The sequence below is a fragment of the Balaenoptera borealis genome (assembly GCF_965194805.1).
Source record: "Balaenoptera borealis genome assembly, chromosome: 12".
Taxonomy (NCBI): domain Eukaryota; kingdom Metazoa; phylum Chordata; class Mammalia; order Artiodactyla; family Balaenopteridae; genus Balaenoptera; species Balaenoptera borealis.
In genome coordinates, this window is record NC_138869.1 from 15,963,712 (window position 1) to 15,991,127 (window position 27,416).

The following is a 27,416-nucleotide window of genomic DNA, read 5'->3' on the forward strand; positions in this document are numbered from 1 at the left end:
TCCAGAGCCATGAGACAGAAAACTCATGTTTGGGTCACATCTTCTAGGAAAGGCTCCTTAAAATAACGAAGGCTTTATAAAAAAGTGTGGTGTGATGTTGCCTGCTTCCATATAAGTCCAGGATGATGTCTGCTTTCCCAGCCTCCTATAAGCCCTTCTTTTAGTTCTGCGATTTATTTCAGGCCTCCTGAGTCCTCGGGAGAGACCAAGGTTGTTGTGAACTTTACATGAACTGGTTGTGCGGAAGTTAAAAAAAAAATCCTGATTAAAAGCTTTATGTATTTTTTTTTTTTTTTTAAGTATAGCTCACTCGGAACAAGCAAGCAATGTTCTCTCTTTCACTGCCTTCCTCCTCTTGACTTTCGTCCAGAAGCCTGTGTCTGTTTGACAGGCTGATGCCTGTGTCTCTTCTGACAGACTCTTCCCCTGGGGCAACAAACTGCAGCCGAAGGGCCAACATTATGCCAACATTTGGCAGGGCGAGTTTCCTGTGACCAACACCGGAGAGGACGGCTTTCGAGGGACTGCGCCTGTGAGTAGCGAGGCTCGTGACGGATGGCGGCGGCTGCAGCGCACCCAGAAACCGCCAGCAATGGGTGAAAGCGCCGCTCACTCTCTGCCCCACGTGCTGCCCCCTTCCTGCCTCCGTCCACCACCGCACGTAGCAAATACTAATAATTAACCAGACGTTCTTTTTCTGTAACACCTTTTTCTTTCTGATTCCATAATACTTGTTGTGGAAACTTTGAAAAAACAAGCAGTGTACAGAGGAGAAAATTGAAAGGATCTGGAATCCTACCACCCAGAGATAGGTAACCCCTGTTAACGTGTAGGTGCATTTCCTCCCATTCGTCTCCCGTGTTAATGATGCTCCTAATGGCTAGTAGTTAGTGAGTGCTTGCAGAGTGCCAGGCACGTTGCTGAGACATTTGCATGAATTATCTCATTGAATGTCTCTTCAGCTCTGTAAGGTAGGTACTGTTATCCCCGTTTTCCAGGTGAGCATTCTGAGGCACACAGAGGTTAACTAACTTGCCCAAGGTTACACAGCTGGAGAGCAGCACAGCTGGGATTTGAACCAGGTCGGTTTGTTTTCAAAGGCCATGCTCTTAACTACCATAGATGCCAGCATAAATGTTTCTGGTGTATATGTGCCTATATATTTTTTAGATATTGCTTTTCGGTCATACTATAATATTTAAAATCCTACTGTTTTTCCCTGTGTAATATCAGCAACATTTTATCTGTCATTAGCAGTTCTTCACAAATACATGTCTTTTAGCAGCTGGATAACTTGTCATTTGAATGAACCCTAATTTATTTATCTCTTATTTTTGCAAATTTACATTATATCTATTTTTCTGCTAAACAACAATGAACATCTTATGCATAGATATTAAATTGTATCTCCGATGATTTTTTAAAAAATTTTTACTGGAATATAGTTGATTGTGTTAGTTTCTGCTGTACAGCAGAGTGAATCAATTATACATATACATATATCCACTCTTTTTTAGATTCCTTTTCCGTGTAGGTCATTACAGAGTATTGAGAAGAGTTCACTATCCTATACAGTAGGTCCTTATTAGTCTGATGATTTTTTAAAAGATAGATTCCTAACAGTGAAATTAATGAGTCAAAGACTAGAAAACTTTCTTGATAAGGGTTTCAGATATATAACCAAACTCTTTTCCAGACTGCGTATCACATGTTTCCCTCCATGAGTGTTCCTTTCTTTCTGCTCTTTTGTCAGCAAAACCATACATTAATGAAACAATGTTGAAAGCATTTCGTTTTCTCTTTTTTTTTTTTTTAACATCTTTATTGGAGTATAATTGCTTTACAATGGTGTGTTAGTTTCTGCTTTATAACATAGTGAATCAGCTATACAGTTACATATATCCCCATATCAGCTCCCTCTTGCGTCTCCCTCCCACCCTCCCTATCCCACCCCTCTAGGTGGTCACAAAGCACCGAGCTGATCTCCCTGTGCTATGCGGCTGCTTCCCACTAGCTATCTATTTTACATTTGGTAGTATATATAAGTCCATGCCATGCTCTCACTTCGTCGCAGTTTACCCTTCCCCCTCCCCATGTCCTCAAGTCCATTCTCTACGTCTGCGTCTTTATTCCTGTCCTGCCCCTAGGTTCTTCAGAACCATTTTTTTTTTTTTAGATTCCATATATATGTGTTAGCATATGGTATTTGTTTTTCTCTTTCTGACTTACTTCACTCTGTGTGACAGACTCTAGGTCCATCCACCTCACTACGAATGACTCAATTTCGTTTCTTTTTATGGCTGAGTAATATTCCATTGTATATATGTGCCACATCTTCTTTATCCATTCATCTGTCGATGGACACTTAGGTTGCTTCCATGTCCTGGCTATTGTAAATAGAGCTGCAATGAATATTGTGGTACCTGACTCTTTTTGAATTATGGTTTTCTGAGGGTATATGCCCAGTAGTGGGATTGCTGGGTCGTATGGTAGTTCTATTTTTAGTTTTTTAAGGAACCTCCATACTGTTCTCCATAGTGGCTGTATCAATTTATATTCCCACCAACAGTGCAAGAGGGTTCCCTTTTCTCCACACCCTCTCCAGCATTTATTGTTTCTAGATTTTTTGATGATGGCCATTCTGACTGGTGTGAGGTGATACCTCATTGTAGTTTTGATTTGCATTTCTCTAATGATTAATGATGTTGAGCATCCTTTCGTGTGTTTGTTAGCAATCTGTATATCTTCTTTGGAGAAATGTCTGTTTAGGTCTTCCACCCATTTTTGGATTGGGTTGTTTGTTTTTTTGATATTGAGCTGCGTGAGCTGCTTGTATATTTTGGAGATTAATCCTTTGTCAGTTGCTTCATTTGCAAATATTTTCTCCCATTCTGAGGGCTGTCTTTTCATCTTGTTTATGGTTTCCTTTACTGTGCAAAAGCTTTTAAGTTTCATTAGGTCCCATTTGTTTATTTTTGTTTTTATTTCCATTTCTCTAGGAGGTGGGTCAAAAAGGATCTTGCTGTGATGTATGTCATAGAGTGTTCTGCCTATGTTTTCCTCTAAGAGTTTTATAGTGTCTGGCCTTACATTTAGGTCTTTAATCCATTTTGAGTTTATTTTTGTGTATGGTGTTAGGGAGTGTTCTAATTTCATTCTTTTACATGTAGCTGTCCAGTTTTCCCAGCACCACTTATTAACGAGGTTGTCTTTTCTCCATTGTATATTCTTACCTCCTTTATCAAAAATAAGGTGACCATATGTGCATGGGTTTATCTCTGGGCTTTCTATCCTGTTCCATTGATCTATATTTCTGGTTTTGTGCCAGTACCATACTGTCTTGATTACTGTAGCTTTGTAGTATAGTCTGAAGTCCGGGAGCCTGATTCCTCCAGCTCCATTTTTCTTTCTCAAGATTACTTTGGCTATTCAGGGTCTTCTGTGTTTCCATACAAATTGTGAAATTTTTTGTTCTAGTTCTGTCAAAAATGCCATTGGTAGTTTGATAGGGATTGCATTGAATCTGTCGATTGCTTTGGGTAGTATAGTCCTTTTCACAATGTTGATCCTTCCAATCCAAAAGCACGGTATATCTCTTCATCTGTTTGTGTCGTCTTTAATTTCTTTCATCAGTGTCTTATAGTTTTCTGCATACAGGTCTTTTGTCTCCTTAGGTAGGTTTATTCCTAGGTATTTTATTGTTTTTGTTGCAATGGTAAATGGGAGTGTTTCCTTAATTTCTCTTTCAGATTTTTCATCATTAGTGTATAGGAATGCAAGAGATTTCTCTAATTTTCTTCTAAGAGATTGCATTAATTTTGTATCCTGCTACTTTACCAAATTCATTGATTAGCTCGAGTAGTTTTCTGGTAGTGTCTTTAGGATTCTCTATGTCTAGTATCATGTCATCTGCAAACAATGACAGCTTTACTTCTTCTTTTCCGATTTGGATTCCTTTTATTTCTTTTTCTTCTCTGATTGCTGTGGCTAAAACTTCCAAAACTATGTTGAATAATAGTGGTGAGAGTGGGCAACCTTGTCTTGTTCCTGATCTTAGTGGAAATGGTTTCAGTTTTTCACCATTGAGAACGATGTTGGCTGTGGGTTTGTCATATATGGGCTTTATTATGTTGAGGAAAGTTCCCTCTATGCCTACTTTGTGGAGGGTTTTTATCATAAATGGGTGTTGAATTTTGTTGAAAGCTTTTTCTGCATCTATTGAGATGATCATATGGTTTTTCTCCTTTAATTTGTTAATATGGTGTATCACATTGATTGATTTGCATATATTGAAGAATCCTTGCATTCCTGGGATAATCCCACTTGATCATGGTGTATGATGCTTTTAATGTGCCGTTGGATTCTGTTTGCTAGTATTTTGTTGAGGATTTTTGCATCTATGTTCATCAGTGATATTGGCCTGTAGTTTTCTTTCTTTGTGACATCTTTGTCTGGTTTTGGTATCAGGGTGATGGTGGCCTCGTAGAATGAGTTTGGGAGTGTTCCTCCCTCTGCTGTATTTTGGAAGAGTTTGAGAAGGCCAGGTGTCATTTTCTCAACGCAGTCAGGAAAGATGTCTTGTGGTGAGGAAATAGCACCTTACTGGGTTTGTTGTTACAGAGAATAATTTTCTTTCAACAATTTTTCAAACAGTTGTCATTTTTTAAATGTTTGTATTTTTGTTTCACACGAATATATTTCCTCCAAAATGTATTTATGAATGTAGCACACATATGTTATTTGGAACATGACCAAATGATTCCAGAATTTCAACTGAAATAATAAACAAGTGAGAAAGACTGAGACATTGGAAAAGATGAAGGGTGAGGAGACACTTGACCTATCAGAACTTTAAAAATATTTTGAGCCATATAGTTAAAGCAATATAGTTTTTTTTTTTTTGCAGAGTTAATATAAAAAAAGAAAAGTTGCATGAGAATATGTTGCCCTTAAATAGGCACATGAGTGCATATGTGTGTGCTTCTAAAATTCTATATGTATGAGTTAGGTATATGATAAAGGTACCGACACAAACCAATGGGAACTGGATGTATTATTCAACAGGCAAAAGACTAATCAGGCCATCTAGAAGTTGGTTCTTCTCAAGTTTCCTTCAGGATTGCTTGTGCTCTCATGGGTGCATAGTTTTAGTCAGTAAAATGAGTGATTAGAGACCTCGGGGTCTAAACTATCTCAACCTTTTCTCAACCATTTCCTGGGTAAGAAGCCCAGCCAGTATCTCATGAGCCACCTTTTGTCGGCAGAACGGCGCTGCAGGATGAACAGAATAAGGTGCCCGATGAGGTTGCTCATGACCCCCCAGGAAAGATGATAGTTGGTGCAGAAACAGGACAGTGGCCATCACGTGGTTTGAGAAGGGCCTCGGCAGCCTGGATGTCCCTCTTCGATGGGAGTCTGTGTGAAGTAGGGCCACTGCCCTTAGCCTTGAAGCCTATGGCGTGGGCTTCTGATGGGCCACACAAATTATATTAGCGCCTGCCAGTTTTCATAAAAGGCCATGAGAAGCTGTGTTGGACAGTTATGAATATTTTACAGCACTTAATGGCTACAGAATTTCTTATTATTTAAGCACATGAGCCTCCAAGGAAAATAATCATTTATTCTCAAGTCAGTGCACCTTTTCAGAAAACACCAGTTTCCGTATGAAATAAGGACAGATATTTAGAGTTGGAACATTTAACTGTGGGTTCAATAGATGTCTGCTTGGAGTATATTCAAAAGAACTTACCTGAAGAAGTTGCCGTAGAAGTTCCTAAGACAAAATTAGAACAGTTACCAGGAGCCCGCAAATAACCAGTTTGAGAAACAGGACCTAAGGAGAGAAAAAGCAGCAAGTTATAGAGAGACCACTTCCACCTGTGTTTGGAATGAGACTTGACAAGATCTGTACCTTTAAATTGGGACTGTTTACCCAGAGAATTATCTCGTCCTTCTTAGCTGCCTTGTTGTGTCCACAGGCCCTGGTCAGTTGAGAGCAGGAATTGAACTTTAATGATAGGATGGACTACAGTGAAATAGCTCCCTCCTCTGCTATTTTATGTATTTTATTATTTTCACTCTGGTTGTAAACTGAGCAGATTATTCTGACCACAGTGAATTTGAAGAATTAGATTTGTATTTGGTTAGGCCTCGGTTGTACAGTTATTAGTATGTTTTGGTTTTCATGGCTATCAGCTCATTCACCTGAAAATAAACATGTTTGAAGTATTTCTCAGGTACATTTGTCTTCTTCTGAGCTTTCTGGAAGGAAGCTTTGGTTGGTGTGATTAATTTAACCATGAGCATTTAAAATTTTTATACTCTGTGTGGTAATTTTGGGGGTGGTGGCCTCCTGATTTTACCTCACTTAAACGTCATTGTTTAAAGAGGGATAACCCCTCAAACCTTTGAGTAGATGCTCTTATTTCCTCATCTTATGGCTTAACTGCTCCAGATAGGCTAACTTGCTTGCCCAGTGGTTGCTGTGTGTTGGCACATAAAGCGGACCTCAGGCTGACTGACCTGAGAGCCCCTCCACTTGTCTGCTCTCTGAGCCTGAGAAATGATTCCTTCTTCCAGAACGTTCGTTCCACCTCACTTGCTCTCGCGTCCCTTGCTCCTTCCCTTCTTTCCCTGAAATAACTTACTTTCTTCTTTTCCTTCCTTCTCTTTCCAGCTGCTATTCTGTCTTGCTCTTCCTGATCATCTCCAAATTCTTGAAAGGACAGTGTATCCTCTGGCCTTTCCTCCTTTACTGTCTCTCTGACTTTTGAACTCTGACCTCAATTCCCACAAGGTACCTCTACCTTTGTTGAGGAGGGTTCACCTTCAGCCTGAAATCTCTCCCTCTTGGGAGTTCCTGCACCTTTTCTTTCATTATCTTACCTTACTCATCCCACCCTGCCTTTCAGGATTGGATTTTTTTTTTTTGGTATCCTCCTCCTTTCTCCCTCATTAAAGCTTGTTCATGTCTATGTCATCAGACCCTTCCTGCTTTCAGTCGACATGCATGGAGTTACTGAATGAAGCAATGAATAGGTACCACTGTTTCCATAATGAATGCTGAGTAAGGAAGCAGAGTGGTAAAAATTTTCAGCTTTCCACCTTGCCTGGATTAAGTTTTTTTTGGAGTAGCTTCATAACTTTGAAGTGCTCTGAATTGCCCAAGTATCAGATGCTTCCATATTTATGTGTCGATCTAAAACCATCTGAAGCCAAGTAGAAGTGAATGGTATTCCTTTTAGTTCTACCTCATTAATTGGGAAAAAAACATGGATTTAAAAAAAGATTTTTAAAAAAGAACCCCAAAGATACCTTAATATTTTTTTCATTTAAAAAATAAAAGTTTTCTTCATGTATAAGAATTTCTATTACAATATGTTAGGAAAAATTTTGAGTCCCTAAAATAGCAAAACTGTTCTGTACATATTTACTATTCAGTCAAAGATTTTTCTCTCGTCCTCCTCCCCATCCTCCTTCTTACACAAGTAAGTACCATGTCTGTGACAGTATTATGTGGCAGACTGTCTGGTCTGCCTTTGAAATGTGATCAGATTACTTGCTGAAGAGCCTGTGCAGCTTACCTCATACTTCCAGGTGCCAGAGATTGCAAACCCTCTATGTATTACAGATACGCTTGGCAGTGAATTCACATTTTCTTTATAAAAACAAGTCCCCTCAGTGTTGCGATGATAATGACTGAGGCGTAAAGATAAGCTGGAGGGGGCTGGTGGAGAGGACAGAATTGGCTTGGGGTCTCTCAGTGCTAAAAAGACATCATGGCCAGCAGAGCTCAGCTCTGATGACAAGACTGATACCGGGTCTAATATGGTGTTTCTGTTATGCTTTTGAAGGTCGAAAGATCGTTTACCCCTCACTCCCCAGTCAGGTACAGATTTGACTTATGATCAGTACTAGTCTCTCTATTAGGAATAATTTCATTGACTTTCCTACCATGTAATGTAAACTCTTCTTAGGCTTCTAAACTCTCTTTGAGAGCTCAAAGCTGAAAAATATCTTTCTTTGATTCTACATTGGCCAGATTGTATTTTCACTGTTGGAATGAGAATTAATATTCATACTTTAAGAGTTCTTTGTGCATTTTTGTACCAAAGAGGTTTTCTAGACAAGGTGAGTACTTTGACAACATTTCCCCCTTTTTTTAATTTTTAGGTTGACGCCTTTCCTCCCAATGGTTACGGCTTATACAATATAGTAGGGAATGCCTGGGAGTGGACTTCAGACTGGTGGACCATTCACCATTCTGTTGAAGAAACCATTATTAACCCAGTGAGTATCAGTCTCTGAGTATGTATTGTGAAAAGGTTACCTCCATCCCCTGGGCAGTCTGTGGCAGCAATTTCATGTGTTTCGGGTATTTATTTTCTATTGACATTAATCTTGGAATTTCCCCAAAGGGATATGAAGCACTTGTCTCTTATTTCAACCTTAAAGCATTGTGTAGACATGTCTATGGACATTTTATATGCTGCTGGATTGTGATGGTGATAATGATTTGAGGGAATCTGTCTATAACTTTAGAAATTATTTCAGCCTCATAAATGTGATCAAAGTGAGATATATAAATAAGTATGCAAGATTCATTAATGTTTATTAATAACTAGTGAGATCTGGTAGATGGCGTTTATCATCCAGCTAATTGCCTGAGTTTTCATTGGTTGAAATTTTGATTGAAGAGCATTGTTTGGGGAAAATGAGAAAGGATGTTTTCTGGGTGAATGTTGAATCAGGAAGTTGAGTCATTTCATTATTATTTGCTGAACTCCACAGTATGTCAGTTCAGTGCATCATAAACCATGGGAATTTAGACAACCATGTTTGAGTTTTACCTTTTCTGGCATGGGAGGAATGTTGACTGCAGCTAGTGGACTCCTCTGCCTCTAAAACCAAGCTCTCCCAGCAGAATATACAAAAATTGAGACGCTACAAAAACTGGGCATGTGGGTGGGAAGTACTTCCTTTAAAAAGAACATGTCTGAATATTTCTTGTGTAAACAGATTGGGGGGAAAATACCATTTAAAAATCCTATCTCGAGCAAACTAGACATTCATAAGTCAGATCCAAGAATGTATATTTATACCAAAACTAGCTAGACTGGGAACTTAATATGTTTAATTTTAAACCTTAACCTCTTGAAAAGCCACAAAAGGTAGTGATAAAGAAAATTAATTCTTTGATCTCTTCTCAGTGGAGTGTTAAACAGCTCAGAGTAATTGAGGAAGTTGTCAGACTCTGAGCTTCGGGCCATTTTTCAGAATACGGGGATAAATTTGTTTGATATGCTTGATTTTTCTTCACAGAATAACACGTGGATTGCTCATGAATAATCTAGAGACAGAAATCTACTTTCCTGGGGGCAGATGAAAAAGCTGAGTTCTTCAGAAACTGTCATTTCCTCCTTGTTTTCCTTGTACTTTCTGGCAGGGCTGGTGGAAGTAGTGGTCAAAGACAACCCATCTCTCCAAAATGAGAATAAGGTTGTGAAGTTCTCAGTGGGTTTGTGGTTGGGAGACGCCATTCTCTACTGGCAAGATGTGACTTGGCGTTTGCTGTCAGAATCAGAAATAGAATTTTTTTTCCCCTCAGATTAAAGCATCTGCATGTTTGGAAGGGGGTGCACGAGGCTTCAAAATGCTGGCAAGTTGTGAATGTATCTCTCTGACCATCTGTTGTCGAGCTGAGTGCTTATTAGCTTTCAGTTTTATAATTGCTTGTGTTTCTTCTAAGGATTTACAGAAAAATCCATATTTTTCTTATTTTCCCCAGTCCCAGGCTCTATCTCAGATGTTGTCTTTGCTGTATAAATCATTCTCCTTGTAGGGTTCTCTCTGTCACAGAGGCCTCATTTGCTTCCTTATTTGACTGGGATAAAATTCAACAGTTTTGAGAACTAAATCCCAACTCCCTTGCAAACTCAGACTCTTTCATTCAAATCTTCACAGCTCTCCTTCATTTGTAGAGCCACTGCCTGTCTCTCATCTGCATTACTGCATCAGCTTCCCAGCTGGGCTCCCTGCCTTCACTCTGCTCTACTGTAGCTGTAATGATCTTTATAGAGGACACGCTTAATGCTGTCACTCTTCTGTTTAAAATAAAGTACAAACTCTTGAACATGACTTCTGAAGGCTAAAATAATTTAGCCCTTGCTGATCTCTCAGTGGCCACAGCTTTTTCTTCTTCTTTCAACATTTAATTATGAAATGTTACAAAAATTCGGACAAGTACAGAAAATAGCATAACAGATACCTATGATATCGACCATTTTGATTTAACATATATTGACAGTATATTGTATTTACTATATTTCTTTTAGCTAAAGAACAAGAAGAAAAACTATTCTAGTCAACACTTAATATTTGTCAGTATTTTTAATTTAAGCTATTCTGGTCAGTGTATAGTGCTGTCTCACTGTGGTTTTTTTTTTGTTTTTGTTTATTTATTTATTTATTTATTTATTTATTTATTTATTTATTTATGGCTGTGTTGGGTCTTCACCTCTGTGCGAGGGCTTTCTCCAGCTGTGGCAAGTGGGGGCCACTGTTCATCGCAGTGCGCGGGCCTCCCACCGTCGCGGCCCCTCCTGTTGTGGAGCACAGGCTCCAGACGCGCAGGCTCAGCAATTGTGGCTCACGGGCCCAGTTGCTCCGTGGCATGTGGCATCTTCCCAGACCAGGGCTCGAACCCGTGTCCCCTGCATTGGCAGGCAGACTCTCAACCACTGCGCCACCAGGGAAGCCCCTCACTGTGGTTTTTTAGTCATCGTATATGTATATATATATTAAAATTTATTTTGTTGAAGTACAGTTGATTTACAGTGTTGTGTTAATTTCTACTGTACAGCAAAGTGATTCAGTTGCACATAAATATACACATTCTTTTTCATATTCTTTTCCATTATGGTTTATCACAGGATATTGAATATAGTTCCCTGTGCTATATAGTAGGACCTTGTTTATCCATTCGAGATATACTAGTTTGCATTTAGTCATCATATATTAAAGTCTGTATCTGACAACTCTCATATCTGACCACTCTGTTGATCTGCTTCTGTTGTCTGTTGTTCTTGAATTTTGGTCCCATCTTGTTTTCTCACATGCCTTGCTATTTTTGATTGAGTACCAGATATTGTTTAAGAAAAACTGTGGTGATTATTTGAGATCTGGATAGTGGGATCTTTCTCTACAGTGGACTTACCTTTGCTTCTGGAAACTTCTATTTCACATTAGCTTATTCCAATCACAAACTGAGATGATTTGAAGCTGAGCTTCAGTCCCTGTGAGGGCTAGTTGGGTATAGTTCTTCAGGGTGCCAACGAACAGTCTAGGGGTTTTCCATGACTTTTCTTCCTTGTAGGCCCCCGAGCTCCAGGTTTTTCTTCCTTGGCCTAAAAGTCTATGCAAAGTTCTGTTCAGCTTCTCAGCATTATAGCTGCTGCCACTGGAATCAATAGACCTCTGGGAAAATAGGCTCACCTCTCTGGACTTCCCTTCTCTCTGGGATTTGAGCCCTGCAATTCCTCACAGCCCTGATAGTTCTCATCTGATCTGTTTAAACTCCCAATTGTCTTTGAGGTCTTTTTTAAAAAAATTAATTTATTTATTTTGGCTGCGTTGGGTCTTCATTGCTGCGCGTGGGTTTTCTCTAGTTGCGAGGAGCGGGGGCTACTCTTCGTTGCGGTGCACGGGCTCTAGGTGTGCGGGCTTCAGTAGTTGTGGCACACAGGCTCAGTAGTTATGGCTCACGGGCTCTAGAGCGCAGGCTCAGTAGTTGTGGCACACGGGCTTAGTTGCTCCGCGTCATGTGGGATCTTCCCGTACCAGGGTTTGAACCTGTGTCGCCTGCGTTGGCAGGCGGATTCTTAACTGCTGCGCCACCAGGGAAGTCCCCTCTTTGAGGTCTTAATTTATTTGCCTTTCTTCCCTGATGGCCTGTGTATCTCCAGTGCCTAGCAAAGAACCTGGTACATAATAACTGGTCGTATGATAAACCCAATTCCAGATACCTAGGATCAAGAGAGTTTGGTTACTGTTCATACTCCAGGTGTTTCAAAAGCAAAGGCTAGTTAAAAACAGATATTTTCAGGGAAAGCTTTGGACCAGAATACCCATGTGATTAGTAAACATTTCAACCCAGGAACTGACCTCTTCAGTGTCATGTGTATATTTTAGTTCCAAGACTAAATCATAATGGCAGATCATTTTAAATCTTCTTTGGAGAGCTTAGGAAAAGTCAGTGCTCTGTACGCAGAGGCTATTCGGGGATTATCTTTTTCTTATTCAGTGACTTCCAGGGAGCACAAGTTAATCATTAGTGTTTATTTTATTGGGTAGTCATTTATGGCAAAAGCAGGTGGTGGGAACACCTTGTGTGCTTTGTACACACAATCCTAGGAGAGGCTGAGCTATTTGGCCATATGGAGTGAGGGTCGATTTGGTCTTACCTGGTAGAAGGTTCTTGGGAGTGTGCATGCATGTGTGTGTTTTCTGGAACTGCTTAGGGTGGCATCACCTCTTCCCACACAGACACAATCCAGAGTGTGGCTGTTGATACTATTGGTTTTTTTCACCCAATAATTATAGTAATAAAAGATGATTTGTGGTTTTTTTCCTTTTCAGTTACCTAACCCGGAGACCTTTATTAATCTGTGGCAGTGTGTGGTGCTTAAAAGACTATGTAGAGCTTATATAGCATCCTGATTTCTCACACCTGCATCCTCACTCGCACTACCCTGGTATCATGCTGACTTGTTCGCTGATGATGTGAAAGGATGGCGTGATCTATAATATCTTTCCCACTCTTAGAGGTACACAGTTTCATTCGGGCAGCTTTTTTTTTCTAAGGGAAAGAATTCTAGTCTTAGAATTAGTCAAAGTAACTTGGATTATAGCTCTGCTACTTAATAGTAAAGGAATCTCTCTAAACTTAGAATATATCTTAAGTTTCCTTATCTACAAATTGGGAATAACTATACCTATCTCATGAAATTGTTGGGAAGTTAGATTTGATAATGTTGTATGTAAAAATACTTTATACCCCAAAAGTACTATTGTGGTGGTGGTTTACTCTTTTTGTTTAAATTATTTTTGGGTACCTAATTGGGATATTGTATGCTTCTGTTCAGCAGAATTAATGAGGAATGTTGGCCTTTGGAAGCAGAGGGGGAGAAAATGATGTTTATAAATAATGAATGCCTAATATTCCTCCTATCCTTACCTCTTGTTAGCATATCACATAGTCATCCTTACAATGAAAATCTCACTTCATGGCCCATTAAAGTCCAATGGGAATCAAGTTTTCTAAAAAGTATTCCTCCTCTGAATGAATCCCTGCTGCTTGCCAAATTCTATTAGCCAGAGATTCTGTTTGTTTTGTTTTTGTCAACGTTTGATTGTTCAGTTAGATTGTATAGCTCTAGACATCTTGGGAAGTGTGCTCTGTTTTGCAAGTCTGCGTTGTTGTGGTGTGGAATTGATCAGGAGGCTGTAAGCCCTCCTTGTGTGCCAGCCGTGGTTTGCAGTTTGCACTCTGCTCGTTTTGAAGGACACACATCTGAGCCCTTGCCCATCTCACGGGGCACATGCCAACCCTCTGACCTGAGGTGCTGGCGGATGCCTAATGGCCAGTCCTGCTTTTGCCATTGGGTGACTGGACTTGGGGCTTGGACTTGCGTTTGCCCATCCTCTAAACCAGCGGTCCCCATCCTTTTTGGCACCAGGGACCGGTTTTGTGGAAGACAGTTTTTCCACGGATGGGGTGGGGGGCGGGGGGTGGGGGATGGTTCAGGCGGTGACGCAAGCGATGGGGAGCCGCAGATGAAGCTTCGCGCTCTTGCCTGCCGCTCACCTCCTGCTGTGCGGCCCGGTTCCTAACAGGCCGCGGACCGGTATCGGTCTGCGCCCCAGGGTTTGGGGACCCCTGCTCTAAACTCCACATTTGGTTGTTCCTCTTCCCAATAACCCCTCCTCTGGCCTCCCACCACTACATGGATCAATGAATTTTGTGCATCAAAAATGTTAGATCCCTGGGGCTTCCCTGGTGGTGCAGTGGTTAAGAGTCCGCCTGCCAAGGCAGGGGACACGGGTTCAAGCCCTGGTCCAGGAAGATCCCACATGCCGCGGAGCTACTAAGCCCGTGCACCACAACTACTGCACCTGCGCTCTAGAGCCCACGAGCCACAACTACTGAGCCCGAGTGCCACAACTACTGAAGCCTGCACGCCCTAGAGCCCGTGCTCTGCAACAAGAGAAGCCACCCCATGAGAAGCCCACGCACCACAACGAAGAGTAGCCCCCGCTCTCCACAGCTAGAGAAAAGCCCGTGCACAGCAACAAAGATCCAACGCAGCCAAAAAATAAATAAATAAACTTAAAAAAAAAATGTTAGACCCCTGCTTAGCCTGTCTCCTAGTCCTCCTCTGCCTATGGCGTGAGCCTGTCCTTGTCTCAGCCGGGCAAGAAACTGTAAATATCACATCATCCTTAGTTGAGATTGCCCCACCCATCGGCTGCCCCATCGGCAGCCTCATCAGTGGAGCAGGCATACCCAGGATGTGCTAGGAGAAGGAGTTCATTGAGGATTTTTATCTGCCGTAAGGCCTTCATTCGTGTATTTTCAATGAGGACAGTTTAGAATAAATCCGTTTGATGTAGAAGTGACCTGGTATTCAGAATGAAAAAGGCATGAAAGTGTTAAGGAAGTTGATTTAAACTTGATAATAAATTACTGTGGTTGTAAATTATATTTAATAAATCCCAAAGGGAAAGCAGGGCAATCAAAAATCATCAGTCTCTAGAGGCCATGCTTATGAAAAGAATTTTATCTTCTTCTCCCTAGTGGAAGATGAAAATCATTCTGGAGGAAAAGCTAATGTTTATCCACTGCCACTGTTCTTCGTGGTTCTGGAGCAAGGTTGATCAGTCAACAGCAATAACAAAAAAAAACTGTTGAAAAATAGAAAGAATAAGCTTGAATGTATATGGCTCAGATATTTAGATCCTGTAAACACATTTTCAAACACATGCTTCTTGCTTGAAAAGAGTGAATGCTAATTCCAGTTGCTATTTGGAAGGTGGTAAAAATGCTATTCACAATAGTATTACCTTCACAGTCTCATGTTACAACTCTGGACTCTTCCTGATCAAATAGAGTGGGACACCCACATGTATTGTGGCCTCCTCTCTTAGTTTGGAGGATCAGTGGATCTTGGAGGGAAGTGAAAACTTCCAGCTTCTACCCCTGCAGGAACCCTTTCTTTGGTACCCATGACAGCTATGGTCCTGCAGCCTCGAGCTTCAAACTTCCTGAGGCCAAGAACGCCCTAAGGTCTGGGGCATCTAGTTGTGTTATCAGATGTGCTCATTGTTTGATGTTCTCCCATGGACAACCAAATATTCCGTCCCCGGAGTTTCAACTCACTGGTGCTCCTTCTGCAGTTGGTGGAATACAGAACACAGCTTCTGTCTCGTGCATGAAAGCTTTTCAGATACCTGAAGAGAGTCATAGCCTGTGACCCCTCGTCTTTCTCTTTCTAGATAAACATCCCCATTCCTTCAGCTGCACCTTGAATAACTTGATTTCCAATCCAGGGCAACCCAGGTTACGTTCCTCTGAATAATATGAGTGGTTAAAAAAGTCCCATTTTCTAAATGGGCTTCTGGACATGTACACAGCATTCTAGATGTTCCCTGATAGATGCAAATAATAGTGGGGCTGTCCTTTTTTCTCCTTGTCTGTCATCAGGTCTCAGATTGTGGTAGGAGTTAAAGGTTGAGCCAGTGGAATTCAGTAGAGCCAGGTTTGGATTTTATTACCGTCACTGTGGTTTACCAGGTGTGTGACCCTGGGCAAGTCACTTAGCTACTCTGGGACTCAGGTTTGCTTCTTTCGTAAATGGGGATGTAGATTCCTACTTCATAGAGTTGTTGTGAGGAAGTGAGAGAGCGTTTGTAGCCACTTAGCACAATGTTCGGCAAATAGCAAGCATACGGTACATGGCAGCTTCTGTTTTCAACATGACCGGTTCTCTCCTCCTGCTGCTGTGAATCCTCTCACTACTATGTGTAGTAGTAACAGCAGCAACAGGAGCAGCTTGTAGTAGCCAAATAAAACTTCCCTTTCTTCCCCTTATATTGATTTTAGGCTAGGTCTCCCTAAATATTGTTGTTATGCAGCTATGTTTTATGCATTTATTTTTTTAAGTAGTTTTAAACTTTTTTGAATCTTCTCTTTATGTTATGTAGCTGTGTTTTTTTAAAATTTATTTATTTTATTTATTCATTTTTTTTTTTGGCTGCTTTGGGTCTTCATTGCTGCATACGGGCTTTCTGTAGTTGTGGAGAGCGGGGGCTACTCTTCATTGCAGTGCACGGGCTTCTCACTGCGGTGGCTTCTCTTGTTGCAGAGCACGGGCTCTAGGCGCGCAGGCTACAGTAGTTGTGGCACACAGGCTCAGTAGTTGTGGCTCGTGGGCTCTAGAGTGCAGGCTCAGTAGTTGTGGCTCACGGGCTTAGTTGCTCCACGGCCTGTGGGATCTTCCCGGACCAGGGCTCGAACCCGTGTCCCCTGCATTGGCAGGCAGATTCTTAAACCACTGCGCCACCAGGGCAGCCCCATGTAGCTGTGTTTTGAAATGTAATGAGGAGCCTATCTCTTCTCTCCATCAAATTCCATTTTTTTTTTTAATGGGTTTCAACCTTCAGAGACTGCTTACAGACCTCATTGTGACTATCAGCTCTGTCATTTATGGTAGTGGTTTTCCCTTCCAGCTTCTTATAATCAACCAATTTGGCTGTGGTTTTGTCAGTGATACCACGTGAATGGGACGAGGCTCAAGGCAGAGGGCAGGCCGCATTTCCTGAGGACTTATACTGTGTTACGGGGCCGTATCGGCTCTCGGGGATGCAGAGGTGCCTGAGACGGGCCGGCTGTTAGGGAGCGTATAGTCTAGGGAGAGGGTGGGTAGTGACCAGGTAGATCACGATGTGCTGTGGTAAGGTTTGCTGCTGATGTGGTTGAGGTGCGGCCTCCCTGAGCTCTTTTCTCTGCTGGTTGGAGCCGTGAAGGCTTCTCTGAGGAGATGCCCTTAGAAAGGACGGCAGCAGTTGTGTGCCACGTCCTTGGCATCCAAACACAGGAAGGACATGGCATGGCCTTGTGAGGAATTCATGGTAAGCAGAGAAAGGGATTTCATTCCTTTATTTCCCTGCTGCTTTCAGTTTCTTGAAGTGAAGCCCCGAGGCCACAGCTGCCCTCTGCTTGCCCTTCAGTCCTGAAGCGCCTTGCCTTTTCCATACTCACGGTGAAAGTAAAAGTAAAAGCAGTGAGAGGGGTGTGTGTGTGTGTGTGTGTGTGTGTGTGTGTGTGTGTTTCTTTTAGTTTTGCCGCAGTGTATTTTTCTTCTCCTTATGGGCACAGTCGAGCTGTTTCAAGAATTTCTGTTAGCTAACCAACTAGGGGCTTTGGAGAGTGACTTGTGAATTGCTTTCCTAGTTTGGCATGCTCAGTAAAAGGGCTTTTATGAGCTATCTTTTTCACAGTGTAGAGCACTCCTGGGAGGGGGAGCCATATGCTCTAAGATTGGGATGGCAGAAGGTCGGCATAATGGGTTGGGGTTATAACAAAAACGTTACAGGCAAAGAGCAAAGAGTTTGCTAATGTGGTTATTTGCTGTCCTCAGTCAAGTTCTTCCTGCTGCACTGAATAACAGAACCGTGGCCTTGTGATGAAAGCAGAGGTCAGCAGCCTGGGTTTCCATCTGAGATTTAGCTTTAAAATGTCAAGGGACCTTAGGTGAGTCATCTTGCCCTTGTCTGGCTTACTGCTTCATCTGTAAATTTTGCTGGGGATGTAGCAAGCCATTCCTAGGGTACAGTAAATCTGGACAGCAGCCCTGGAGTGTCGTGCTGGCTTGGAAAACAGGCAGTGATGGATGAAGAAGCTGGTAGGAACATGGTTAAGAGGACAGGTTTTAAAATGATTCACACCTCGTTCTACATCCTAGTTTTGCCACTGATGGCATGGTGGCCTTGGGAGAAGGGGGTGATATCTTTTGATTTTGTTTCCTTGTCTATAAAGTGGGAGTAATGATAAAATTTAAGGACATTGGGTTGTTCTGAGAATTCACAAGAGATTCAAGCACATGACACTGTACCTGCACGGTAAGCACTCAGTAAATGAGAGCTAATTACTTTCCAAGCACCCCGCAGTTGGAACATTTCCATTTTGAAAATCCTTTCCCCTTCAGCACATCCTCTTGTTTATTAGACCAGATTATGTTCTTTTCTTCCATTTATTTAATAAGCATTTATTGAGCACTTGCTTGGTCCTAGGGGCAGACATAAATGTCACACCATCCTTGCCTGCAGAGAGTTTGAGTTTCACAGTCCCTAATTACAGTTCCTTTCTTCCATGATACTAGGAAGCCTTTGCCCCACTGACGCTTAGGAAATCAGAACTGAAGCCCAGGTTTTTGGCTTCCTTTCAGAGGTTGTTTATTCCTTCTCTGCACCTCTGTTTACCTGGAAGGGGCCATGGGGAAAGGAGGGTGGGGGCTTGCAGAGTCTCTGTCACTTGGGTCCCTTATTTATTTGGGTCCACAGCTGACAGGCCAAGTCTGAGCAGCATTTCTGGACAGAGGCGAGTACTCGCCAAATTCTAGGTGGAAGAGGCCTCCATTATGGGTCAGTTGCCCAAGGTTTTTCTCTCCTTTCCTGGTGTGGTTTGCAGTATGAATCGACAGCCGGAAGTGCAGGCGCTGTATCCAGAGCCAGAGCCTCTGCATCAGGCTTGGCGTCCTGGCTTCCGCCTCCGTGGGCCTCCCTTCCCATCTCCTTCCTACCCTAGGCCTTCCTGGACAGATCGTTTTTCTTGGTGTTGCAGTGACTCCCTCAACACTCCCCCAGTATCTCAGCCCCTAATTTATGCTTAACATTTTCGGCTAAGGCCTCTGTCTCATCATGCTTGACAGTCAACAAAGGTTAGTGTATGTGTATATTCTGGCACACAGAATAATTCTCTTCTTTACCATTTTTCACATACGACAGTCTGTAGTCGTAAACACCTTGACCACAGCACTCCTAAACCAGAGGTGGAATCATTGCACACTGTTTGGGAAGAAAAAGTGTGGTCTCTGTCAACCTGGAGGCAGTCCCCCAAGCCCTTCTGCACTCTAGCTTTCTAGATTATTACAATAGAATGTTTGGGTTGCAGAAGAAGCGGTGTGCCTCAGACCCTTGTCCACAGCCTGAATTTACCCCAGAGCTGCCCAGTGCTTTTGTGAGGAGCCAAGTCAACGTTCTTTATACTTTACATTTACATTTGGTTTTTTTCTCCTTGAAGAACTCAGAGTCCTCTCTGTCTCCCTCCCTCCCTCTTTCTCAGAGACTCTTCTGTATTTCTCATACCCGCAAAATATTCCTGATTGTGCAAAAGGAGACATGTGGTTTTAGTCTCATTTCTTATGATAATTCAGGGAGAGGAGAGAGGTTCTCACTTTGCCCCAGATTTTGAATTTTATTTGCGGAGTCAGGATTAAATCCCAGGTCTTCTGATCTTGAGACTCATACAGTATTTACCAGACTCCAGATGTTACTTGAAATACAAAACTTGAAAGGCTACTTACTTTCTTATAGTATCTTACCACAAACTGCATACACTAAGTCAGGAATTTCAGAAAGTGTTATAAATATGAAAGTTAATTTAAGAGATGTGAATTGCTGTGTCATGCAGTGGCTTCTTCCAGAGCAAGGGAGAGGCAGTGAATTATGCCTATGGTTTTTTATATCTTGAGATTTTAAATCAGTTTCTTGTCCTTTTTACCTTCCTAATCTCTTATTTCCACTAAATTGTTCTTTAAAAGTATTGATTCGGCAAGTCAGTTTTTGCACTGAACATTTAACCTGTTAATGAATTGTGAAGTAATGTTGCGTCATCTTCCACTTCTATAGCTTCACCTTTCATGCCTTTTCCTATGCCATAGTGTGACTCATTTGTTCTTTCCCTAAGGATCTGGAAATAAAAACATGTTATTGAGAAGAGAAAAATAGAACAGTTCAACCATCTTTTATATCAGGTTATTCTGGGGATATTTTTCATGTGGATATGTGGACATATTGATAGTATAGGTACTTACATATCCACATGTGTGATTTCTATATAAATAAATACTTTTATTCTTTCAGCAAAATTTATTGGCAATCTGTTGAATACCAGACTTATGTGCTGGGTTCTGGGAATCCCACAGACCTGATCCGCTTGCCCTCGTGTAGCCTGCAGATGTTAAGGAGTCAAACAAACACACCTCGTTATATATATGTGCTTATGTATTTAACTATATGTGAAGAGGAAGTATAGCATGATGGTTAAACTCAGCAGTTTTGGAGTCGGACCTGGTTTCCTATCTTAGCCACTTACCAGCTGATTAACGTGGGGCAAGTCACTTAAATTCTCACTCAGCTTCCTCATCTGTAAGTGAGGAAATAGTAGTTACTCCTTGTAGAGTTACTGAGAGATTTCAATGAGATACCACAAAGAAAATGTTTAGTGCAGTGACTGGTATGTGGTAAGCACTTGATAAATCTTAATTGTGTCTATTGTTTTTATGTGTAATGAAAATTCAGATACAATAAGCTAGCAAGTTATGAAATGATACCTCACTCTGAAATCTAATTCATGAAAGACATTTATTCTGGACCTTTTTAGGGATGTGGAAAGGAGATAAGACATCTGGTAGCATGCAACTGTAAATAACACTTCTTTCCGTGGACAGTCTCTGCTTTATACTCACTAAAAAAAGTGAACACTGCTTCTAACGAAGTGACAGAACTTACAGAATCGGGCACTTAGCACTAGTCTACTTTTACAATGTACAAAATAAAATCATGGAAGTGTTCAAGTATTCTTTGCAAAAAAATATTTAAAAATACTATTTGGTATAAACTAATTGCTTATACTCTCTCATAACTTGCTAATGAGTTGTCACTGAAGAACACAGTAGATTGTGAGTGTAAGAGAATGTGATAAACGAAATCCTCAGGAAGACTAAACTGTGTTTTTCTTATTTCTCGCAATGCTTTAGAGCCATATCTGGCTTTGCAAGCAGGACTGAACGGTTTCACACCATTATTCTAAGAGATGGAAGTGACTGAACCTGGAGTAGACCTTTCAGCAGATGTAGCTGGTACCCTGTGATCTTGGTGGCTTGGTTTTCATTGACCCAGAAGTCACCTTTCTTTAGGATGATGCTACTATATACCTTGCCTTGCTTAGAATGAAACAAACTGATTTCTCTATACTTTAGAACCAACCCCTCCAGGATTGGATAGACCATGAATGTTCTTTTGTGTAGTACATTAGCATATTAAGCTTTCAGAAATTAAAAGAACCATCTGCATTATTAGACAACAAATTCCATTTAACAGTGTACACCTATTAGCAGATGATAAGAAAGTTAGCTCTTCATTGCAGAAATCCAATGTGCTACTTATTTTCTCTTAATAGTTGCTTCTTCTGTGTTTAGGTTGACTAGTTTTTAGCATTTAGATATTTCATGGCCTTGTGTTGAAGACTACCACTTATTTGCACAATTATTATGGTCTATATCTCTGAAACAAATCATATGTATCTACCGTTGTATAAGTCAGAGTATTAACCATTTTCCTGGACTTTGCTGCTCTTTCTTCTCTCTTTCCTTCTTACCTAGAAGTTTCTACCCAGAAGCTGTAGAAGTTGAGGCCCTTGGCCACCTCATACCCACTAGGATGGCTACTATTTAAAAAAAATAGAAAATAACAAGTGGGTAAGGATGTGAAGGAATTGGAACCCTTGTGCACTGTTGGTAGGAAAGTAAAATGGGGCAGCTTCTTGGAAAAACAGCATAGTGGTTCTTCAGAATGTTAAAAATAGAACTCTGATCCAGCAGGGCCACTTCTGGGTATATGCCCAAAAGAATTGAAAGCAGGATCTTATTTTTTTTAATTTATTTTATTTTATATTTTTTTAAATTGGAGCATAGTTGATTTACAATATTGTGTTAGTTTCATGTGTACAGTAAAGTGATTCAGTTATACATATATATTCTTTTTCAGATTCTTACCCCTTACAGGTTATTATGAAATATTGAGTATAGTTCCCTATGCTATACAGTAGGTCCTTGTTGATTTTCTATTTTATATATAGTAATGTGTATATGTTGATCCCAAACTCCTTATTTATCCCTCCTCCTCTTTTCCACTTTGGTAACCATGAATTTGTTTTCTATGTCTGTGGGTCTATTTCTGTTTTGTATATAAGTTCATTTGTATCCTTTTTTTTTTTTTTAGTTTCCACACTTAAGTGATATCATATGATGTTTGTCATTCTCTGTCTGACTTACTTCACTTAGTAGGATAATCTCTAGGTCCATCCACATTGCTGCAAATGGCATTATTTATTCTTTTTTATGGCTGAGTAATATTCCATTGTATATATGTATCACATCTTCTTTATCCATTCCTCTGTCAGTGGACATTTAGGTTGCTTCCATGTCTTGTCTATTGTAAATAGTGCTGCAGTGAACATTGGGGTGCATGAATCTTTTCGAATTATGGTTTTCTCTGGATATATGCCCAGGAGTGGGATTGCAGGATCATATGGTAGCTCTGTTTTTAGTTTTTTAAGGAACCTCCGTACTGTTCTCCATAGTGGCTGTACCAATTTACATTTCCACCAACAGTGTAGGAGGGTTCCTTTTTCTCCACACCCTCTCCAGCATTTATTATTTATAGGCTTTTTGATGATGGCCATTCTGACCAATGTGAGGTGATACCTCATTGTAGTTTTGATTTGCATTTCTCTAATAATTAGCGATGTTGAACATCTTTTCATGTGCCTTTTGACCGTCTGTATGTCTTCTCTGGAGAAATGTCTGTCTAGATCTTCTTCCCACTTTTTGACTGGGTTGTTTGTTTTTTGATATTGAGCTGTATGAGCTTTTTGTATATCTTGGAGGTTAATCTCTTGTCAGTCACATCATTTGCAGATATTTTTCTCCCATTCTATAGGGTGTCTTTTCATTTTGTTTATGGTTTTCTTTGCTGTGCAAAAGCTTTTGAGTTGAATTAGGTCCCGTTTGTTTATTTTTGTTTTTATCTCCATTACTATCGGAGATGAATCCAAAAAGATCTTGCTGCGATTTATGTCAGAGTGTTCTTCCTATGTTTTCCTCTAAGAGTTTTATAGTGTCCAATCTTACATTTAGGTCTTTAATCCATTTTGAGTTTATTTTTGTGTATGGTGTTAAGAGAGTGTTCTAATTTCTTTCTTGTACGTGTAGCTGTTCAGTTTTCCCAGCATCACTTATTGAGAGCCTGTCTTTTCTCCATTGTATATTCTTGCCTCCTTTGTCACAGATTAATTGCCTATGTAAGTTTGGGTTTATTTCTGGGCTCACTATCCTGTTCCATTGATCTGTGTGTCTGTTTTTGTGCCAGTACGATACTGTTTTGACTACTGTAGCTTTGTAGTATAGTCTGAAATCAGGGAGCATGATTTCTCCAGCTCCATTCTTTCTCAAGATTGTTCTGGCTGTTTAGGGTTTTTGTGTTTCCATATAAATTAAAAACAAAAATTTTATTCTAGTTCTGGGAAAAGTGCCACAACACTTCTGACACTAAATGTATAGGTTTTTTTCCACACCAACAGCCAAGTCCAATTCTCTGGACACCAACTGAGTGTCCTTCGATTCAATTTAGTCTGACACTAACCACCTGGAGTCAGCACAGACTCCAAGGTTTAAGGGCTCAGTCCCACAAGTCTGCTGCCACTTCAGATGCCAGTCCAAATATTGGGCACTCTGGGTACCCACACTTCTGCCTGAGCTGGCTCCTAAGTTGGAAGTTCCCACAGCTCCCCTCTTTCAGGTTTGATAATTTTCTAGAACAGCTCACAGATCACTTAACTTACTATCACGGGTTTATTATAAAGGATACAAATGAATGGCCAGATGAAGAGGTACATAGGGTGGGGTCCAGAAGAGTCCCATGCACAGGAGCTTCTATGCCTGTGAAGTTGGGGTGCACCACCCTGCTGGCATGTGGATGTGTTCACCATCTCTGAAGCTCTCCAACCTCATTGTTTGGGTTTTTTATGGAAGTTTCATTACATGGGTATAATTGATTAAATCATTGGCCATTGGCGATTAGCCCCAATTACCAGCCCTTCCCCCTCCCCAGTGATCAGGGAGTGGAGCTAAAAGTTCCAACTTGATAATAATGCCTGGGTCTTTCTGACTGACCAGCTCCCATCCTGAAGCTCTCTAGGGCTCTCCAGCTACCAGTCATCTTATTAGCACACAGAAGCCACTCATCACTCTGGAGAAGCAGTACAAAGACCAAATATATATTTCCCATTGTATCACAGGGGGCTCTCCCGTCTTACTCTTCTTTCTAACTTTCTCGCCTATTTTTTTTGGTGAATCTCTACTTTGACCAGGAGTCATTACACAGAAGCTTAAGTGCAGGGTGATCAACTACTAGTTCAAATAGTGTTGACATCTACAATCCCAGCCACTATTTAAGGCTCAAATGATAAAGCAGTGAACAGAGCAAAGTCCATGCTATCAAGGTGTCTGCTTTCTGGTAGGAGAAGGAAAGCAATTTGTAATTTGTCACCAAGTGTAGTTAATTTTTTCTGGCACCGTTCTGACACCAAATGTGTGTGTTTTTTCTGACACCAAATACGTGTCATTTTTCCACACCAATTCTCCAGCACCAGCTGGGTGTCCAGAAATTCAGTCCAATTCTGATACTAACTTTTAGAGTTATCCCAGACACCGCAGATGAAGGGCTCAGTCCTTCAAGACTGTGTCCACTTCAGATGCCAGCTGCAAATGGGGTACCCAGGCTAGCCACACTTCTGCCTGGCAGACTGTGAATTTGGGGGTTCACATGACCCCTTCCTCAGGTTTGATAATTTACGAGAACAACTCACAGAATTCAGGAAAGCACTTTACTTATGATTGCTGGTTAATTATAAAGTATACAACTCAGGAATAGCCAAAAGAAAGACACATCTTTTCCAAGGGTTTCAGCTCTGTGCCAGGAACTGGGGACAAAGACCAGATATGTGTGTTTTGATACCACAGCGAGGAAGAAGGGGGATATATATAGGGTAGCAAGAGAGAGAGTGATGGTAGGTGGAGGAGGGTATGATCTTTCAGCCTGTCTGGAAGCTTGTCATTTGACAGAGACACTAAATGGAGTGTGAAGTCTGAGGGAAGAGGCAGAAAGAACTGTAAGTGCAAAGGACAGTGATGTCACGAGGGACCCAAGAAAAGGGATAATGGGAAACAGACCACCATCATGTTGCCTTAAGAAGCATGTCCACACACAGTCTTGTGTGTACATAAAGACACTTTCTACTGACCTGACATTGTGGCTCATTGAGGTCTCATGGCACCTGTAGTTTATTTTGTAATGAAAGGAACATGTTGGATTTCCTCCTTACCCCTTTAGTTCTGGGGTGTGATTTTTCCTTGGAGGTTTTTGAAAACCATTCCAGTAGTACACAAGGGAAGATGAGACTTGACAAAGTAGGTCTATGAAATGGAACAGTTGCTTCCATGGTATGAGGTTGAGACCCCCAAACCCAGGGGGGTTTGAGCCAGTGAAACCACTGAAGGCATCTGCAGTATCAATCTAAGTATGGATGTCTGTTTAAATGGTAAGTGTTGCTACTTTAAATGTGTATTTATTCCTAAGTGAAAGAAGCAGATGTCATATGCCAAGAGAAGTACTTTAGGAGAGGCACATCTAACAAGGGGAGTTATTTCAGCTCTATCCCGAAGCTAATGAATGTCTTTTATTTTTTAACAATGTGAACTCTCGACTCACAGTTTCCCATGGGTTTTAGCCATTTTCTTGGAGTGAGCTTGTGAAATGCGGACAGCCTTGTGCTCTTCAAACTGGAACAGTGGAATAATTTATTTAAAAAATATGATACCACTTCGGCTCATAAGGGGCACATGGCTGAGTGGCTGAGTATGAGCCTGGAACCATATGGCCTGGGCTTGACTCCTGGCTGCTCCGCTTACTAGCTGCGTGACGTCGGACAGGCAGTTTAACCTTTCTGTTCTTTATTTCTCCATTTGTAAGATGGGGCTAGTGATGGGGTGTCCGAACATTCCTAGCCTGTGCTCACGCCTGGCACAGTTGTTAACAGCGGCCCTGTTCACTCCCCAAAGTATCCTTATTGGGACAATAAATTATATAACTGCCCTACCAATAATAGAACCTACATCAAAATATCGTTTTAAAGATGAAAAACATTAAAACAGTACCTGACTCTAATATGTGCTCAGTAACTATTAGCTGCTATTATTAGCTGCTACAACTGGCATCAGTGTTTTTAAATATCCAGTTTTATGTATTATCCCCCACAGCAAGAATTGTTACTGTAGTCCTTGGGCTATGAAAGTGACATATTTTTTTGGAAAATGGAGGACCATGGACACTGAGAGTGAGTTAACACAGCTTTGCGAATTCTCTTCCTTTTTACCCTAGATTGGGTGAAACAAGTAGCATGGAGGAAATGACTGTTTTCATTCATTTCTCTAACAGGGTAATCACCATACAGCACATGCTGATTTTACAGAGAAAATACTGCAGGGGTTGTTAACTTGGATTGTGTGTTTAATGTGCTTTTCTTTCCAATCTGACCTCTAGTTTCCTTTCTTTGACCTTTCTCTGGGTGTCACCCTCCTTTTTCTCTCCTCATGCAAGGTCTAAAGCTAATTGCAGTCCCTTCTGTTGGACCTTGTGCTGGGGGATGAATAAAATTACACATAATTGAAAAAACTTTATTTGAAATACAGGTTTCAGCTACCCACTCTTAAAATCCCTTGTTATGTTCGACATCAGGTAAACAAAGTGAGTTGGTCCGAGGTGCAGCTAGCCCGGAAGAGATTTGAGCTAGACAGGCACAGAGGTGGGAGGGACCTTGACTCCTGGCCTTGTCACTTGCTAGCTGTGTGACCTGGGGCTCTCCATTTTTTCTGTCTCTCTGAGTTTCACTATTCCTCATCCCTAAAATGGGGATCATGATGCTTCCTGCTTCCCAAGGTTATTGTGAGGATCAAATGAGAGAAGAGGTATTAGCATGCTCTAAGCAAATGTGGGCAGAGTTCCTTTTTTTAAAAATGGTTGAGGTGATTGAAAAGAGATCCGTTTTAGGAGACACATGAGCAGAGGCTTGAAGGAAAAGATTGAAAAGGCTGCTCCTGTTTGTGTGTTTCTGAGCTGCCTATTGCTATAGTACCTGGTGAGTTAACAAGGGTGCTGTTTTAGCATGCATGAAGTGCTTCAAATGGGCAGCAAGATCATTTTTGTTTAATCCTAAAGTTCAGGCTGCCAGAACCATGCCT

The 27,416-nt window shown here is 41.2% G+C and overlaps 1 protein-coding gene across 12 annotated transcripts in view; it reads left to right on the top strand.

Annotated features, from left to right (window-relative positions):
* Window positions 1-27,416, top strand: part of SUMF1 (sulfatase modifying factor 1) — a 138,086-nt gene that overhangs the window by 61,299 nt on the left and 49,371 nt on the right. For 9 of the 12 annotated variants that reach the window (XM_082345387.1, XM_082345391.1, XM_082345395.1 and 6 more), the window contains 2 exons: window positions 418-532; window positions 8,173-8,289. In XM_082345387.1, coding sequence (XP_082201513.1) covers window positions 418-532; window positions 8,173-8,289 — 232 coding nt within the window. The remainder of the gene's footprint in view (window positions 1-417; window positions 533-8,172; window positions 8,290-27,416) is intronic. The other 3 variants (XM_082345388.1, XM_082345392.1, XM_082345389.1) reach the window with 1 other exon arrangement.